General features: G+C 57.1%; 1 protein-coding gene across 6 annotated transcripts in view; it reads right to left on the bottom strand.

Annotated features, from left to right (window-relative positions):
* ARHGEF10L (Rho guanine nucleotide exchange factor 10 like) overlaps nt 1-18544 on the bottom strand; it is a 146158-nt gene that overhangs the window by 11069 nt on the left and 116545 nt on the right. For all 6 annotated transcript variants that reach the window (XM_060089043.1, XM_060089046.1, XM_060089044.1 and 3 more), the window contains one exon: nt 17219-17367. In XM_060089043.1, coding sequence (XP_059945026.1) covers nt 17219-17367 — 149 coding nt within the window. The remainder of the gene's footprint in view (nt 1-17218; nt 17368-18544) is intronic.

The following is an 18544-nucleotide window of genomic DNA, read 5'->3' as shown; positions in this document are numbered from 1 at the left end:
AAGAGCGAATGGATGGATGCTTGAATTCCAGCCATGACATTGAGTTGTTACTTAAACATCGACCACCCCAGCGCACCAGGCTAGATAGAGGCCCAAGCACTGGGGACAGTCAGGTAACTCTGGTGCATCCAGCCAGTGGGCTGTCCTACATCTATTCAACGTCATGTTTACAGAGACTGTGTGATGAACGTAGAAGAATGTGAATGTTATAGCAGTCATTGCAAAAAGAAACAAAAGCAAAAGGCCACATTCAACACTGGGGGAGGGGAAGGGGCAGGAGAGGTGAAACCTGCACACTGAGGATTATTCCAGGGCCGTACCTGCTGATTTTCCTCCTTTCCAGTTGTCTGATTTTCTTTTTTTTTTTTTTTTTTTTTTTCTATAAAGAGCAGATCTTGGGTGGAAGCCCAGGACAGCAGGAGGTGTTGGCCAGAACATCAGTGTGGAATCAGGCCTGCTGTTAAACCTCATTTCCTCAATAGCTTCCCAGGTCTGGGCCTCAGTCTCCCCATTTGTAGGTGGAGGTTGCCATGAGAGTTATAGGGACTCCTGGGTGAGGGAGAGCTTAGCACAAATCCAGTTCCTAATATGGCCTCATCCATCCAACAGATGTTCTTGAGCCCCTATGATATTCCTGGCATGGGTCTAGGTGCTGGGAATATAGTGATGAACAAGATAAACAAGGGGCCCACACAGATAAAACAAATAAAGATTACTCTCAATAGTAATAATACTGGGAAACATACTGGGTGCCATTAAGATTGGGTGACCAGAGAAAGTCTCTCTAGGAGGTAGTATTTGTCAGAGACAATAAAAATGTGAAGGAATCGGATCTGGGATGTGGGATGGGGGGAGGGGAGATCATGTCAGGCAAAGGGTACAGCAAGTGCAAGAGCCCTGGGGCAGGAATGAACTTGCCGTGTTTGAGAAACAGAAAGGTGGTCAGTGTTGGGGAGCACGGTGACAAGACAGAGGTGGCAGAGGCGGTCAGGGGCCAGATCACACCCGGCGGCCCTGAAGTCCACAGTGAAGAGTTTAGATTGTATTTAAGTGTGGGAGGGGGCTGAGCCTGCTAAATGACAAGTTCAGGTTTACCTTTGAAAGAAGTTCAGTTCGAGGGCTATGCGGCAGCGGGCTGGAATTCTGGGCCTCGCGTGGGCTTAGCCAGTGAGAAGTGGCAATAAAAGGACTCGTTTTCTTTTGCCGCTGTCACACCAGCCCCGGCTCAGCCCCAACTCCATCCCAGTTCAAATCACTGGAGGTTTCCCACCGAGATAAAGAAGCTGGGGCAGGGGGGTCCATGGGGAGCCAAGGGGGAGCCAAGTCAATGAACTCAGTACTCACTCCCGATCAGAACACGGGGCCCAGGCTTCCCTGGTGGCGCAGTGGTTAAGAACCCGCCTGCCAATGCAGGGGACATGGGTTCAAGCCTTGGTCTGGGAAGATCCCACGTGTCGCGGAGCCACTAAGCCCGTGCGCCACAACTACTGAGCCCACATGCTGCAACTACTGAAGCCCGTGCACCTAGAGCCCGTGCTCCACAACAAGAGAAGCCACCACAGTGAGAAGCCCGCACACCGCAAGGAAGAGTAGCCCCCGCCCGCTGCAACTAGAGAAAGCCCGCGCACAGCAACGAAGACCCAATGCAGCCAAAATTAAATAAATTAAAAAAAAAAAAAGAACACGGGGTCCCACGGAGGGCAAGGCTGTGAGACGGCTGATGAAATGGCTTTTTCTGAGCCAGTCCCTGCAGGCTGAGCTCTGTAGCCCAGATGGGGTGGCCTGACGGACGGGCTGGGGGGACAGGAAGGTGCAGGGTCCCAGAGGAAGGGCCCTGGGCTGCTCTTGGGAGGCAGGGTCCCAGCGCACAGCTCACCCCTGATGGGGGGCCCCTCGAGCAGAAGCTGCAGCTCCCTCTGGGGCAGGAGTGCCTCATCTCCATCAAAGCGGGCGCTCCAGTGGGGAGGAGGGGGTCGCGTATCAGGCCGGGCACACTCAGAGGGCAGGGAGCGATTTCCTCCCTCAGACTGGGGGCTCAGACTAGGGCCTCCTGGCGGGGTGTCTCTGTTGCTCCTTCCTTGGCTCCCCTACGGTGCCCCAGTGAAGGCCCGGGCGCTGGAGGCTCAGCCAGGCAGCCCTGGGATGTGGGGAGAGGCCTGGCCCCCTCACAGCCTCCACAAACCCGGGCTCAGTCCGTGCAGCACAGGGCAAGGGGGGGAACGTCCAAGTCTCTGGCCTTTTGCTCCGCAGTCTACTGTCCACTGCCCTGGCAGTGCTGGCCGGCAGCTCCTTTCCGGAGAGGAGCTCTCCTTCAAGGAAAGAAACCGCTGTTGGGGGTAAGGGGTGGTTATCTTCCTGCACCAGCCTGCATTCAGCTTTCTGAAAGGCTCAGACCCAGGCCGAGCCCATGGTTACAACAGGACACCCCCCCGAGGGGGCCCTTGCTGGGAGAGTCCAGCCGAGGAACCACCAACCCCCATCACAGATGAGACCCTGAGGCCGGATCCACAGTCCTGCAACGCCCGCCGTCGACGAGCAGATGGCTGAACGGATGGGGCAGCGGGATGGAAGGGGCACCCAACGTGCTTCGTCTACAGACTTTTCCAAAAACTGGCACGCACGTACTTGCACATGAATGCACAGACACATAGATACCAACAGGAAGGTGTGTGCATGCTCATACCCGTGCAGCGAGACTCCTGCCTGGCTCCCAGAGGAAGGTCAGAAGCATTTCCTGCCTCCGAAAAAGCTAAACCACACTATAACCCAGAGACCTGGGCCCATGGAAAGCTGCAGCTGAGTCTGCAGCCAGTCAGCCCGGCATGCTGCCATCAGAATCTAATTAAAAGAGAAGTCAGGGCTTCCCTGGTGGCGCAGTGGTTGAGAGTCCGCCTGCCGATGCAGGGGACACGGGTTCGTGCCCCGGTCCGGGAGGATCCCACATGCCGCGGAGCGGCTGGGCCCGTGAGCCATGGCCGCTGAGCCTGCGCGTCCAGAGCCTGTGCTCCACAACGGGAGAGGCCACAACAATGAGAGGCCCGCGTACCGCAAAAAAAAAAAAAAAATCCTGAACTTTACTTAGTAAGCTTGGTGGTGGTGATGGAACAGGCACAGTGATTCTGAAACTACACAGTGTGACTGAAGTACGCTGATGTTATTATTGGGAACCAGGGTAAACAGAAGAGTCAAGTGTAGAGTGAGAAGTTAGGGTAGAGCTCTATGACCTTGGACCTGAATTAGAGGTATCAGTATGAACTTGAGATTTTTCTCCTGGCTCTGTCCACTGAAAGGGTCTGGAAGCAATGACACCCCGGCAGCAGTGAGCACCCCACTTCTTGGTTTCTAAACACCATTCCCCGTGAAAGGGAATCCTGGAGAAATGGCTGATTAGAGCAGGGCAAGTACCAGATGAGCCTAGAGCTTCTCTAGAGGCAGACAAGCAAGCAAGTGCTCAAAGAATGATGAGGAAGTGTCCACAGGACCCAGGACCCGGCACAAAGGGGCTCCTGGTGTGCAAATCTGAGACAATTTGAGCATCAAAAGTAATAACAATGCGGGCTTCCCTGGTGGCGCAGTGGTTGAGAGTCCGCCTGCCGATGCAGGGGACATGGGTTCGTGCCCCGATCCCGGAAGATCCCACATGCCGCGGAGCGGCTGGGCCCGCGAGCCATGGCCGCGGAGCCTGTGTGTCCGGAGCCTGTGCTCCGCAACGGGAGAGGCCACGGCAGTGAGAGGCCCGCGTACAGCAAAAAAAAAAAAAAAAGTAATAACAATGGTCCTGGATGATAGCACACTGGATTTTAAAAATACTCTTTGAATTTGCAGTAGTAATAAAGGAGGAGGGTTAAGTGGGGGGAGGAAACTCCTCTTTAAATAAAGTTTGTAGTGAAAATTCACTGAGGAACAGGATAGTCTCCCATCTTCCAAGAATCCCCCGAAGTAATTACAAAGGGAAACTGGTAACTTTATGATGGGGAGACCTGGCAGATCCCACCTTAACCAAGTGATGCAGGATGGGACCAGCCTGCATTTCCCGCCTCCCCAGGGATTCGATAGGAAGGCACGGCTTCCTACACCGAATCTGGCTAAATACTCCAATCTCATCAGGAGGAAACAATGGGGCAATTCCAGCTGGTGGGACCTATGAGAAGACACTGGCTTGGATCCCTCAAAAAAGTCACTATCGTGGAGGCCAAAAAAAAAAAAAAAAGGAGAGGAATTATTCTAGATTAAAAGGAGACAAAAGAAACATGACAACCAAATGCAACATGTGTTCCCAGCTGGATGCCAGAGGTGGCGATGGGGAGTAGCTATATTTTGAAGACAACTGGGAAAACGGGCCTATGGTCGGTAGATTGATGGGCACGATACTGCTACTGAGGTTACATAAGGGAGCCCAGCTGAAGTATTTATGTATGAAGGGCAATGATGTCTGCAACTAGCTTTTAAGTGAGTTAGCCCCAAAAGGTGTGTGTGTATATGTATATAATAGGGGAAGAAAATTATGGTAAAGTGTTAACAGTTGGTTTACTAGGTGAAGACAATTTGTGCATTCATTGTACTATTCTTTCAACCTCCTTTTAAATTAAAAAGTTGGGAGTCAGGGGAGTAAAGTTATTTTTCAAAAAAAAAAAAGATTGGTCGCTGGAGGGGAGGGCCCGGGCCTGACTCCCGGCTCCCAGCTCATCTCTGGCAGGGTCACTCGGTCTCCCCTCTCATCTGCCAACGGAGATACAAGGAGAACCTGCCTTACGGGGTGCTGGGCGGTTCATGGGACGGGGCCAGCACACCGTGAGCGCCCCACGCATGCAGCTGTGGGCAGGAGCGGGTCAGGGGAGCAGGGACAAGCCAGCGTCCTGCAGCCGCCCCGGAGCCCCGTCCCCTTCGCCCTCTCCCAGCAGCCTCACGGCAGCCCTGCGGCAGACGTCTGCTCAGAGGGTCTCAGGTGAGTAATCCCATCCCAAGTAGTGCTGACACAGCCCAGCCTCAGTCTTACAATATTTATGTGCCTCCAGGTGATGCTTCTGGGCCTGGTTTCCATAAATTCCTGGCGTGAGCAGCTCAGCACTCAAAGTCATTAGAGCTGCGATATCGCCAGGAGCCGGGAAGGGATGCTGGGGCCTTCGGGGGCCAGGGGCTGCCAAGGAAATGGCAGAAGGCTACTGCTCTCTGGGCACCTACTGTGTGCCAGGCTCGCTGGGCACCTACTGTGTGCCAGCCATGCCATGTCTGGTATTTCATCTTCCCAGAGGCCTTCACGAAAGAAGAGGGAAAGAGCCCAGAACGGGACACGATGAGCCCAGGTGACCCGCCAGACAGGGGCAGAGTTGGGGTGTGGGCCTGACCTGTGGACTCCAAGCTCCATGCTAGCCCCCGACATCTTCCTGCCAAGCTCCCCAGCAGGGTGTGGGCGTGAAGGGGCTCTTGCCTCCTACTCGCTGCTCGGTCACCACAACCAGCTGGCCTGGGAGGCCCGGTCATGGCCCCAGAGACCATCCACGGAGCACTCACCAGCACCTTGCCAGCTCTGGCTCTGCTTAGTACCCCTGCAACCTGGGATGAGGACACCACCCTTCCATCCTCACCTAACAGGCAGGATGCCGAAGCTTCGAGAAAGCGGCGTGGGGTCACTCCGCCAGCCAGGGGACAGGCTGAGGATTGAGACCCAGAGGTCATGCTCCAAGCCGCTGCACTGGGCAGGCAGAGGCAGTCTTTTAAAGACAATTAGGACACAACTCCCTTCCCTTATCTATCTTATTCTTACCAACATTTTACAGCTGAGAAAACAAATTGAGAGGCTGAGTGCCGTTCACAAAGTCACTGTGCTTGGAAAATGGGGGGAAAGCCAGGATTCCAGCTTAGAGTGACCCACTCATCCCAGTTTGCCCAGAGAGACCCCAGTTGTAGCACTGGAAGTCCAACTCCTTGTCTGGGCTAAACGGGACAGTTGGTCACCCTAATGGGACTCCAAAGCCTACATCTGACCTCTCAGCCATGGACAGACACCTTTGTGGGGCTCCGTCCAAAGCTTAACACTCTGCCTTCAGAATCGGACCTGGTCAAGGCCAGGGGATGGTGTGCCAGTGGGGAGGCTTAAGATGTGGCATCCACCTCTACCTCTTACCAGCAAGTCAGTTAACACCTCTGGGTCTCAGTTTACTCATCTGTAAAGTGGGGGCGAGGCCCTTCTTGTCTAGCAAGAGACTTCATTGGGTGCTGGGCTCTCCTGGCTCAGGGCCACCCCGGGAACCTAGAAGGGACAAAGGGAAGGACGACGTCTCTGCCCTAAGAGTGATAGCCGGTCCCAAACCTGTCGTCAACAACCTATTTTGGAATTGATTGTGCAAAATTTGCTGTGTTTGGTGCATTTTTCTAGAAAGATGATCAATAGTTTTTGCCAACATCTCAAAAGAGTCTGTAAACCACTCTTGCCCCCCGCCGCCAAGTTAAAAATTCCTGCATTGAGGCTTCTTTATCACTAGGCACATAAGGAGGTGGGCACAGACCCTCCTTACCACCCACCACACCCAGAGCAAGGCCCACAGAAAGCGCCACTGCAGGGATGGTTGTCCTGCTGTGGCCACACCAACGTTTTGTCTTTAAAAACAAAACTTCAATATCCCGTAATAAACTACAGTGGAAAAGAAAACAAACCAACCAACCAAAAAAACTAAACCAAGTTGACATCCACCTGAGTATCTGGCTAAAAAACACCTCAAAGTGTGGGCTATGGATAGTCTCCTCATTAGTCCTATTTAATTTCCTTTTGTTTTCTTCAGTTATACAAGCCAGCAGATGCAGTGCAGACACCTGAGAGGGAGCCGGACTGCAGGCCACCTAGGGCCACCGAGCACCCTGGCTGTGGGTCTGCTCCAGCCTTGCTCTGGACTAGCAGGTGCCGGGCTGCACCGGGGTCTGCCTGGTGCCTGTCCCTTTCCAGCACCACAGGGACCCCAGTGAAGACCAAGCAGGAGAGCTGGGGACGTGTAGCTCGGCACCTGTGTGTATCTGGGCTGCGCTCACCGCAGCTTAGCTCAACTCTGGGAGCCCCCGCCAGCCCCGAGATTTGGTGGGACTGCGGAGCCTCTGGTCAGATGAGGAAATTGAGACTCAGAAGGGGGGTGGCCTGTCCTGGAAGTAGTGGGGCTGAGCTCGGCTGCCTGGCTCACCTTCGGTGTGACATCGCTGTGGCCTGAGGTCATCTTGTCACCTGCCTCCTGCTTCCGAGAGGTATTGAGGCCATGGGCTCAGGACCAGACCATCAGGGTCTGGGTCCCAGTTCCACCACTTCCTGCCTCGGTTTCCTCAACTTTCACAGGGTGGGTAATGAGGTGACCACCGGCATTAAACTGTTGTGAAGGTTATACAGGTCACTACTCTCAAAGAGCTTGGACCAGCCTCTGGGTGAGTCTCGATAAGCATTAACTCATGAGTGGGGGTCTCTGTCAGCCCCGTGACCCCCTCACCACACCCACACCAGAGCGGCAGGTCCATGGGGGTGGGGGCTGCTGCTGGAGCCCAGGGCCGTGCACAAGGACTGGAGCCCCAGCCAGTGCGACCCCCGAGCTGGGGGCTGGAAGAGCCAGGGAAGAGGCAGCCTGGGTGGTCAGGCTGAAGCAGGGTCAGGTGTGAGGGAGCTTTGTTCTGGAAAGAACTCCCGTGGTGGCTCAGCATTGCTTTCCAGCTCCAAGGGGCAGATGGCATTACACCTGCCGGCCCTACCCGAGCGAGCCTGCGTGGTGCAATTCCAGGCACCCACCCAGCCCTCCATGGCCCCCACCCCTTCACACGGCATCTGCTCAGCACCTGTGGCCCCTGCTTAACCAGAGGGGGGCCTCCTGCCTCGTGACGGCCTGGACTCCAGATTCCCCTTGGGCTCAGCAGCAGAGGTGAGCAGGCTCGGCCAAGGCGTCTTCTCGGCCGTCCCGCTCAGGGTACGAGTGAAAGGCTCTGCAGAGGGCCGCCTCTCGGACCAGGCGCAGATCCACACCCAAGGCGCTGGGGAGCTGTGGCAGCCATGTGAGAGATCAGGGGGACTGTCCAGAGGGGGTGGGAGCTGGGGATGCGGCCAGGGGATAACGGAGAGGGGGGATTGGTTCCAGGCTTGACCCAGGCCCTCAGGTCCCAACAGGGTGCCGTCAGCACTCTCAGATCACAGACAAGGACCTATATGACATTAATATACTCAACCTATTTCCCTCTCTCTCATGTACATGCACCCATGTGCACTCACATGCACATGTGCTCGTGAGCACAGGCACTGGAGTCACAAGCATCCTGAGATCTGGGCTCCACCACCTCCTGGGGGGGGTGGTCCCTGTGATCCTGAGCAGGTCCTGTAGTCACCATAAAACAGTGGCTGACACCTGCCCGCCGTGCTGACTCCTCACCAGGCAGAGAGCCCTGGGAGTTTTACGTACATCACGCTGCTTAGTCCTGAGGTAGGTTCTGTAATGATCCCCATTTTATAGGTGGGGAAACTGAGGCAATAGGTGGTGGAGCTGGGGGTCGAAACCAACCAACCTGGCTCCTGAGTCCACACTGACCATCATCCGAGTCTGCTCAGACCACAGCAGGGACAGCCGGCAATGCGTCTCGAAGTTCCCACTGGGCAGACCCTCCCCCAGCCCAGTGGCCAGGCTTCCAAAGGCCATGACATAACCACCGCGTGCACCCTAAGCACAGGGCACTGGCCTAAACCTCTCCTGGTGTGACCCCTCCCGCCGGCGCTCCCAGCCTCCACTGTATTAAGGCCCAGCCCAAGGCCTGGCATTCCGTGGGTCCGTCCGTGGCTCTCTGTGTCTTTGCCAAACCCCAGGGGATTGGACAACTGCTCCTATGGTGTCCCCATCCCTAATCCTGCAGCAGGGCTCAGAGGGGAGAGTAACCATGGTGGAGGGCAGGACAGACTGACAGCCAGAGATGCTGGGGGACAGTGGCTCAGAAGACAGAGGACCGCCCACTCCCCACACCTCACCCCCAGCGCCATCGTCTGCCCCGCACCATCTCCAGTCCCAGTCTGTTCTCTCTCCAACGTCCCCTCCCATCTGCCTTCCCTCTACCATCTCACTTTTCTCCTCCATGGTTTCACAGAACCTGTTCCCTGAGCCAAAGGCTTCAAACAATTTTTTCTTTAACTGTGAAATCCTTTCATCAACCCAAATCTTCCAGGATGGGGGGAAACCAAACGTCAGAGACAAGAAAGCCCTGAGCTCTTCTTGGTGAGAAGAGAGGAAGCCTGGAGCCCAGCCCCTTAGCCACCCAAGTCCCACAGGACATCCTTTGAGATATGTCCCCACAACCCCCAGACCCCAGAGCAGAGGCGGCAACCATGGCCCTGGACCACTTCTGACCCATCGGTGCGCCCCCAGGAAGGGAGCCCCACGGGATCCCCAAATCCACCCCCCACATTCTATCCTTCATAAGCTTCCTGAAAGGAAGACTTTCTGAACATCTAACCTCATTTCTTCAGGCTACTAGAAAACACTTGCATTCCTCTGGAACTTGTTACTTTCCTCCTGGGAAGCCTCCACAACCTTTAGAAAATCGAGTTCTCGAGTTTCACCTGCCAACATTTAATTCAAGAAAGAAAAACAGGATGACAACAATAACAATGACACACACACTGAAAAAAATTCAGAGAAAACTGCTGAACTGAGATGACCCCATGGAGTATCATGACTCCTGATCCACAAGCTTGGGTGACCTGAACACCAGGGCTCTGGGCCTTGGAGGCTCCCTGGACACCCGAGGACTTGGTGCATCTTTCCACGCTCACACCAATTTGCATACCATTACCCAAGAATCCCTGCGCCTGGATTTCGCTTTTGCAAATTCCCACCTGTTTCGTGTCATAAATAAGATAGGAGACAGAAAACTAATACAGCCCGGTGATGCATTATTCATGCCACATCACACTGTTATGATAGATTTACAACAGCTAATACATGCAAACTAAGTTTGGGCACTAAACGTGAAAATTAAGGCTGGGGAGGGCGGGTGTGCTTGGGATGGGCAGGGGGAAATCTGGGGTCTGATGGTGTCCAGGAAACCAGAGAAGTTTCTTCTCTGGCGTGCTTAATGACAAAAAGCATGAGTTCCAGGCTTCCCTGGTGGCGCAGTGGTTGAGAGTCCGCCTGCCAATGCAGGGGATGCGGGTTCGTGCCCCGGTCCAGGAGGAACCCACGTGCCACGGAGCGGCTGGGCCCATGAGCCGTGGCCACTGAGCCTGCGTGTCTGGAGCCTGTGCTTCGCGACGGGAGAGGCCACAACAGTGAGAGGCCCGCGTACCACAAAAAAAAAATACAAAAACCATGAGTTCCGGTATCAGAAGCCAGCACCCAGGCGCCGGGGTGGGGGCAGGGGGCGGAGCAGTCGGAGCAGACGATGCTGCAACCCCTACAAGGCGGGACTATTGACAGCACGCACTTGGGGAAGCACCTTCCGTGCTCAGCACCGAGCTCTGGAGCTGGTCAGCTCTTCTGCCCGCCCTGGCCACATGCTCCTTGCACACTTAGATTCACCACAGACAGAGCCCACTTCCCTGATGGAAACTGCTTCTCTCTCCACAGCCTTTCACTGAGCACCCACTATACATCAGCCTGGTCTTGGCACCAGGAATGTGGTGGGGGCCCACCAGGCACGGTCCTGCCCTACAGGGCCTCGATCTGGTGAATCTGATCATCATGGCAAGTGCTGTGGAGGAGAAGGGCCCAGTGCCGGTGCTGTGACCCAGTGCACATGGATGAGGGGCCAGACAGGCTTCTCCAGGGTGGGGCGCCGGGGCCCAATGAGAAACTGCTGCCCCGATTAACCCTCACAACAGCCCTGTGGAGTGGGAGCCAGGCCCACGGCCCAAACCAGACGTATCTTGCCCTGTGTGCCGGCATTTTCCAGGCAGGGCTGGGGGAGCCTTGGCCCCAGGCCTGTACTTCTGCAATCACACCCAGGAGGTTCTGGGAAGAAAGGGGGCTGCCTTGGAAACGCCTCAAGGCTGGCGCAGGGGCAAGTCAGAGGTGGGACCTGGGCCCTTGTGTGACACAGCTGTCCTACCCGCATCTGTCCCACCTGCCGAGTCCCTCTGCCCAGCGGTGGTGGCTGCTATCGAGCAGGACCCACCCCTCCCAGCCTCAAGACCCTCTGACCAGCCCTTTCCCCAAATTCCTTCCCACCTCTTTTCTGGTGTAGCCTCCTGGCCTGCTTCCTCCAAGGCACTTCTCCATCTGGCACCAGAGCCCCAAACCTCCTCCCGCCCAGATTTTCAAACACGTAAGGCAGCAGCCAGCCCCACTCTCAACCCACCCAACAGAGGAGGGGGTCCCTGCACGCTCCCACGAGCACTGGCTGAGAAGCTGGTGCAGCGCCCGGCCCTGGGATGCGCTGGTGAACAAAACAGACCGGGCCCCGTTTTCATCTGTTTATGGCTGGGTGAGTGCAGAGGGACAACAGTCCTGGAGACAATTTCAGACAGTGACCAACACTCTGATGACAATAAAGCCACTGACGTGTCAAGACCCTGACTGGGGGTGGAGGTGACTATGATGGAGCCGCCAGGGCAGGCCCCACTGAGGACGTGGCAGCTGAGCTGAGACTGGGCGATGAGAAGCAGCCGCCCGAGGGACATGCTGTGGGCACAGTGGTCCTGCTCCAGGCAGGGGGACAGCAGAGGCAAAGGCCTAGTGGTGGGAAGAAGCCTGGCATGTTCAGAGGCCAATAGAGGGGCCAGCGTGGCTGGGGAGCAGAGGTCACAGACCACAAGTCAAGGGCCTGCTTTCTAGTTGGCACCCCCATCTGCACAACGGGCCCAGCTGACCCCTGCAGCGACGCGAGGATCCAATCGCATAAAGCACACTCGCAGCCCAGCCCCTTCTCCAGCACCCCTCCCTCTCACTACTGCCCCCCTCCCCTAAGCCGGGGTAACGGAGATCCCAGCACACGCTGTGCTGGGGAGCAGCCTTGCCCCGGTGCCCTGACCAGGCTGACTCGGCAGAGTGCACCCCACAAGCCGAAGGCCTCCTGTCGGCCTGTCGCTAATTCATTTTTTTTTTTAATTAAGATGCAACAGTCATCCCACAGCCGACTTCCCCTCCAGCGATCAGTTAAAATGAACTCCAGACAACTGGATTAGACTTTGAAGGTGGCGATCCAGATAATGAACATGGAGGATGCGGTGTTGACACAGGGCCTGGTGAGCTACATTATTATTTAACAGGCCTCGCTGCTGCCCCTGCTGGGATCAAGGAGCTGAATAAGCAGTTGGTGGGCAAGCATCGAGCCCAGAGACAGACTGCGGCCCTGGCTCCGCAGGACAGGCTCAGCAAGGTCAGGGGCTGCCGGCAGAGGCCAAGTGGGCCTGATGGAGACGGCAGCTCAGAGACTCCTCCCGGGGGAGCCGCCCAACCCCATCCCACACGGCACGGGGCTGGCTCTGCTAGGGCCTGGCCCTCAGTGCTGTCTCTGCTCAGGGCATCCTCCCCGCCTCCTCTCCCCGTTCAGCATCACAGCTGACTCACCTGCCCCGCCCAGCTCAGGGATCCTGACCTCCGAAAACCTCCCCTGTCCTGTCCCTCCTCCCCGTGTCTAGAATCCCTCGCGCCTCCCCTGGGTTCCCACCAGGCCTGGGCCTGCCCCCATGCCGAGCCCCACAGCTTTCCTCCCGCTTGGCTGGCACTGACCGTCCTGGGTCTGCTCCTCATACTGGACTCCGAGCTCCTGAAGAGCTAAGAGCAGGTCTCACTTGTGCCCACCCCCCTCGACCCCCTGCACAAAAGGCCTGCAAATCAGGACACCACCTTCCGTCTGTCCACCGCGACTATTTACTATTTACTTAGAGTCCCTGCTACGTGAGCGACGTGAGCCAGATGGACATGGGGAAATAACAGGGTGCAATCCTTGGCCCAGAAGATGTGTTGGTGGGAAAAGCAGGCACTTAAACAATAACACTGCCCGAGAGTTACACAGGACAGGACAGAAACTGCAGGGGGACAATGCAGCTCAAAGGAGACCGAGCCTCTGCCCACCCAGGCAGCCAACACGGCGGTTCAGATGCCTCAGTTCAGAACTCAGTCGGAGGCCTGAGTTCAGATCCCAACTCTGCCTCCTTCTGGCTGTGTGACTTTGAGCAAGTCACTTAACCTCTCTGGGACTCTTATTTCCTCATCTGTAAAGTGAAATAATAATAGTAGCCATCTCACAGGGTGGTTTGAGGATCAAATGAGCTAATACATGTACAGCACTTAACCTCATGCCTGGTCCACACTACACACTCAATACATGTTGGTAATTATTACTTCCTGGGGGGTGGGAGAAGCAAGGGAAAGGACCTTAGAGTTGACACAATCCCTGGATGAACACTCAATGTCTGTACACTTGGGCCAGAGCCATGCGACCACACTTCGGCTGACAGGACACTCCTGGGCCCCTGGCGTGGAGCCCTAGGCAGCTCTGAGGCGCTCCAGTCCCCACAGGGGTTCTCAGCCCTGGGGGAGAGTCTAGCATGTTGCTGCCACTAAACAATGCCTCTCGTCTGAGCTGAGGCACGCTGCTGCTGCAGGACGTGTGCTGAGCCCTCGGCACCCCTTCAGGACCACAGCTGCCTGGACAGCAGCCCAGCCTACAGGCTGCTCCTCGGGTCGTCTGGCCACCAAGCCAAGCGTGGAGCTGCCGGCTGGGTCCGGCGATCATTTAGCAGCAGCCAGACAGAGCAGTTCCCAGAGCCCCGGCACAGAGATGGGCAGGCTTCCTCTTTCCCAAGCAGCAGCGAGGCGAGGTTTTATTAAATATGCATGGCGATCGCCTCGTTACTGTGCAAAGGATTGTGTGTACTGAAGGCAAGCCGCTCACATCGCGCCACGCACAAACTTTTCAATTTCCCCGGCTGCGGACAGCGGCGGGGCGGGGGGGTGGGGGGAGCGGCGGGCCTGGGCTCCCTCCCGCCCTTCTGCAGAGCCTCCTCCACCACCCCTTCCTCCACCCCGGCTGCCTCCACCCAGTGCCCTCCCGATGCCCTCCAGGTATGCAGAGCAGGGCAAAAAGGTCATATTGATCCCCTTCTTAAGGACAGCTGGTCCAGAACTAATCTTAGATCATCGCAGCCTCACGCCGGAGCCTCGTGGCCGATTGGCCCGAGGGTCAGTGGGCTGCTGCAGGGCCTGGGTGGGACTGCACGGCAGCTGGTGAGGGTCGAAATCGGGCGAGGGCCTGGCCTGGGCCCCATCCTTCCCTTCGCCCGTCTGTCTCAAGCTCCTAGGACAGCTGTCAGCAGAAGGAAGCCTTCCAGCAAGCGAAGCGAGGGGACAGCAGACCTGCAATGCGGACACACACCCCACACCCACCAACACCACCGACTCTAAAGGAGGAGCTTGATTTTCCAAACAAACCACATATACAGCAATAAGGACTTAAGTTAGGCAAACAATTACCACAATAACCGATGCTCATCCAACACTTAGTATGTGCCAGGCACTGTGTGAAACAGCCCTTTATATAAACCCTCCCATTGAGTCCTCTTGTAACTCTACACAGTACTGCTGTCATCCCATTTTACAGATGAAGTGACTGAGGCCCAGGAAGGCCCAGGGCCTTGTCCAAGGGTGCACAGCCTGGCGGGGCAAGGATCTCCCCAATCTGAAGCAGGCTGCTGGCAAATCAGTCGCCTCCAAGGGAGTGGGGTGCCCAGCAGACCCGAGGTGGGCATGGCCGGGACAGGGACAGGGCCTCTGTCTTTGATGATGTCTCCCAATTCCTCCCCCTCCCGAACGTTTCGTAGCCCTGGGAGGGGCTGCCTGGGGGCCCAGCTTTCACCAGCTCCTCAGGCCCTGCTGCCCACACCACCTGTCCCAACCAGCAGCCACTTTGCTCCCACGGGCCTGTGGTTTCAGGGTCCTACGGCCTCTGGATCCTTTCTGAGAAGATTATTCCTTGAAAACAACTCTTAGCTCACATCCTGTCTCCCACTTTCCTCGGCTGCCTTCTCCCTCTCCTGTCCCATTTTCCCTGCTGGCAGCATTGAGAATGTCTGCTGGCCAACAGGGAGCTCTGAAAGCCTGCTCCTTCCCGTCTCGTCCGCACTCCGCTTTTGGCTTCTTCATGTTTCTGGGCTCACTTTTCCCATATGGCGAACAGAGGGCAGGCTGTGTCTCCCCCATCAGACTAGAGGCCCCCAGGGCAGAGCTGTGTCTCCCCTATCAGACAGGAGGCCCCCCCAAGGGCAAGGCTGAATCTCCCCCATCAGAATAGAGGTCCCCAAAAGTAGGGCTGAGTCTCTCCCATCAGACTGGAGGCCCCCCAAGGACAGGTTGGATCTCCCCAATCAGACTAGAGGTCCCCAAGGGCAGAGCTGTGTCTCCCCATCAGACTGGAGGCCCCTTAGGGCAGGGTTGGGTCTCCCCCATCAGACTGGAGATGCCCAGGGACAGGGCTGGGTCTCCCCCATCAGACTGGAGGCCCTCCAAGGGCAGGGCTGGGCCCTCTTCCCTCTCACCGCTGCCCTAAGCTGGGCCCCAGTGCTCAGCTGCTGGCTGAGTCAGAGCCTGCGCAGGCTGCCAGCCGAGAAAGCTGGGAGGGCACTGGGCCTGGCGTGGTGACAGTGCAGGGATGCTTGGGCAGGGGCTGCAGGGGGGCCTCATCCTTTTTCCTGACAAATGTCTTGAGACCCAGGTCAGTTGGGGACCTCAAAAGCCCTGGGGAGCCAGTCCCCACTGCTCACCCTCCTCTCAGAAGGCCGAGAAGGTGACAGGCCCTTGAGGGAAGTGACAGGGCAGGGTCCGGGGCAGCAGGGAAGCCCCCAAACGAGAACCAGGGGCTGGGAAGGGAGTCTGTGGCCGCAGCTGCTCAGGGCTCCCCGCTCCTACTCCAGCTCTGCCTGGGAGAAAGAGGACCAAGAAATCCAGAAGCTGGAGTGGTGCAGGCAGCAGTGTCCTTCCTGCTGGCGCCTCCCCGGCCCCTCCCAGAGCCCACCCCCTCTGTCCAGGCCCAGCCCCGCCAGTGAGGTCAAAGGTCCTGGTCCTGTTCAAGCAGCCCCTCAAGGGTGGGTCACCTTTAGCCCCCAGCCCTCTTCTCCTCAAAGGTTGATTATAGTTCAAAACCCAAATCCTCTGATTCTGCCCACGGCGCTGCCTCTCACCCCACCTCCCTTTCCAGCACCCAGAAGAGCCGCTAATCCAATATCTCCTGGCACTGGCACTGACCAAGCATTATCTCACTCAGCGGCGAAAGGACCGCAGGGAAAGGATGCTTGTTCCCCTTTTACAGATGGGAAAACTTGTGTTCACAGACGGGGTCCCCCAAGGCCCCAGCAGGTGAGTGGGGGAACCGGAAGGCAGAGCCAGGCGTGCACAGCTCTGAACGCTGCACCTCATGCTTCAACAAAGATGGGAAAGTTAGCGCCGAGACCCTGAGGTTCAATCCCGGGTCTCAGAGCTCACCCACAGCTCCCTGGGCCTCAGTTTCTCCATCTGCCAAACCAGGACAGTGTCATCCGGGACCCGGCCCCAATCCCCTGGGATCTTAGAGTCAGTCGCCTGGCTGTTGAGTAGCTGAGGTATGGCTATACGAGAGAGGATAGAGCGGGCGAGAGAAGACGTGGAGGCAGGCGGGGGCCTGTGTGTTCTGACCCCAAGCCCACACCCACAGCTCCCCCCTGGGCCTGGTGGCCGCTCATTTCAAGCTGATAATCCAAAAATATCAAATAACGGCAAACGTCACCAAAATACCATTCAGGGAGCCACGCGGGGATGGGAAGAAGCCCCTGGACCAGGCTCTCATCCCAGCGCTGAGGATCCAGCAGTGCTTGTGACGGGACAAGGCAGGACCCAGCAGGCTCCACGTCCACACTGTTTAAAGAGCCCAGCGCCCAGGATGGCTGCGTCCACACTGGCTATCCCCTCAGCACAGCTGGGTCCTCGGTATCAGTGGGAGCACAGCGACCCCGGCTCCACCTCCACACGGAGTAGTAGACACAACGGAGGAGCTGGATCACTGCCCAGTGGGCTGGGGAGCCTTCCCCTCACAGCAGCCCCAAGGGTGCGTGTCGGGGCAGGAGGTGGGGCCCCACAGGGATCCTGGCCCCCTCTTGCTGCCCAGCAAACTCTGATGATCCCTGAGACGTGGCTGGGAGCCGAGAGCGGTGCCAGGTAGAATGCAAGAAGGTCTGCGAGAGTGTGCCCGGAGATGACCCCCCAAGGGCCTGGACCCACGAGCCACAAGGCAGGGCCGGTACCTGAGTCTGCAAGCTGGTGGCATCCAGGACAGTGACCCGGGGCCCACAGCTGGCCCACACGGTGTCGTCCAGGCTCAGCAGGGTGCGGACGGGCCCAGGTCCCACAGTCAGGCACACGGGCGGGCTCTCCAGGTCCCAGGGGACGCCTCCTGAAGGGAAAGGAAGGAAGCAGGTCAGCAGCAGGGGGTGGGGCATGGCAAACGGGTCAGAGGCCCAGGGCTCCTCAACCCTCGGGAACCACGGGCCACAGTGGTGGGCCAAGCCTGGCTCCGTGACAGCTTCTGGCCCCTTTCTCTGCCCCTCACCCTCCCCAGTGGCATGGCGGCTGTTCCCATCTGCCTCTGTTTATGTTCCACCCGCTCTGGGGGCTGTACTCCCCACTTCTCCCTCCCTCTTTTCCTCTCTCCCTTTCCCTCTCTTCTGTGCATTCAGTCCACACACACCTAGTAAGCACCTACTCCATGCCAGGCCCCGTACTGGGTGCTGTGAAGACAGAAATAAATCGGACACAGACCCTGCCCTCAAGAAAATCCCTGCTGGATGGAGAAGACAAAGGGTTAAACAGCAGTTACCATATGAAGTGCCAAGCCCAAGTGGCCAGGCGTGCACAGAGGGCCTTGAGAGCTGTTAAGATGGAAGGAACCAACTCTGCACAGGAGAATTCCAGGGAGGCTTCCCCAGAGAGGTAGCATCCACAGAGCCCTGCCAAGAAGGTGGCACATGGTGGGGAGTGTCCTGGCCCTGGTTCTGCTAGCAGCTAACTAAGGACCTTGAGTGCACCTCTCTACTTCTCAAGGCCTCAGTCTTCCCATCTGTAAAATGGGGAGGGTGCTGCGAATAAGACTGTCTCTGAGGACATTTCTGACACCGTAACTTATTGAAAATGAGTCTCGCCTTCTCACACATCTTCTCGCCTACTCCAAGGCACTCTGTCCCCTCTACCAAGATCTCTGATGACCTTCCTCCTCCAGAGATGCCACCACCCCAGGTATGGAAGGAGGAAGTCCTGAGAGGCCATCAGTCCCCAGCCCACCATCCCTGAAGACAGGCAGATGAAGGGATCTGGCCCAGCACTGAACGAGGCTCTCTCCCACCACCCTCAGGGATGCTCGGCTCACCCAAGAACATGCCAAGGATCTTCCCTGGCATGAGAGCGGTGCCCACGGAGACTGGTTTTTCTCTGAAGCTACACCTGATGCCACACAGAACCCCACAGGCTGTCCTGTCTGCCAGGGTGCCAGATGGGACAGGAGGGTTGAGCAGGATGTGGGGCACACCTCTGAGATACCGTCAGCAGTGGAAGGCAGGACAGAGCCTGCCGCTGGC

This window comes from Mesoplodon densirostris, chromosome 2 (genome assembly GCF_025265405.1).
Source record: "Mesoplodon densirostris isolate mMesDen1 chromosome 2, mMesDen1 primary haplotype, whole genome shotgun sequence".
Taxonomy (NCBI): Eukaryota; Metazoa; Chordata; class Mammalia; order Artiodactyla; family Ziphiidae; genus Mesoplodon; species Mesoplodon densirostris.
This window is presented reverse-complemented; position numbering and strand designations above follow the sequence as displayed.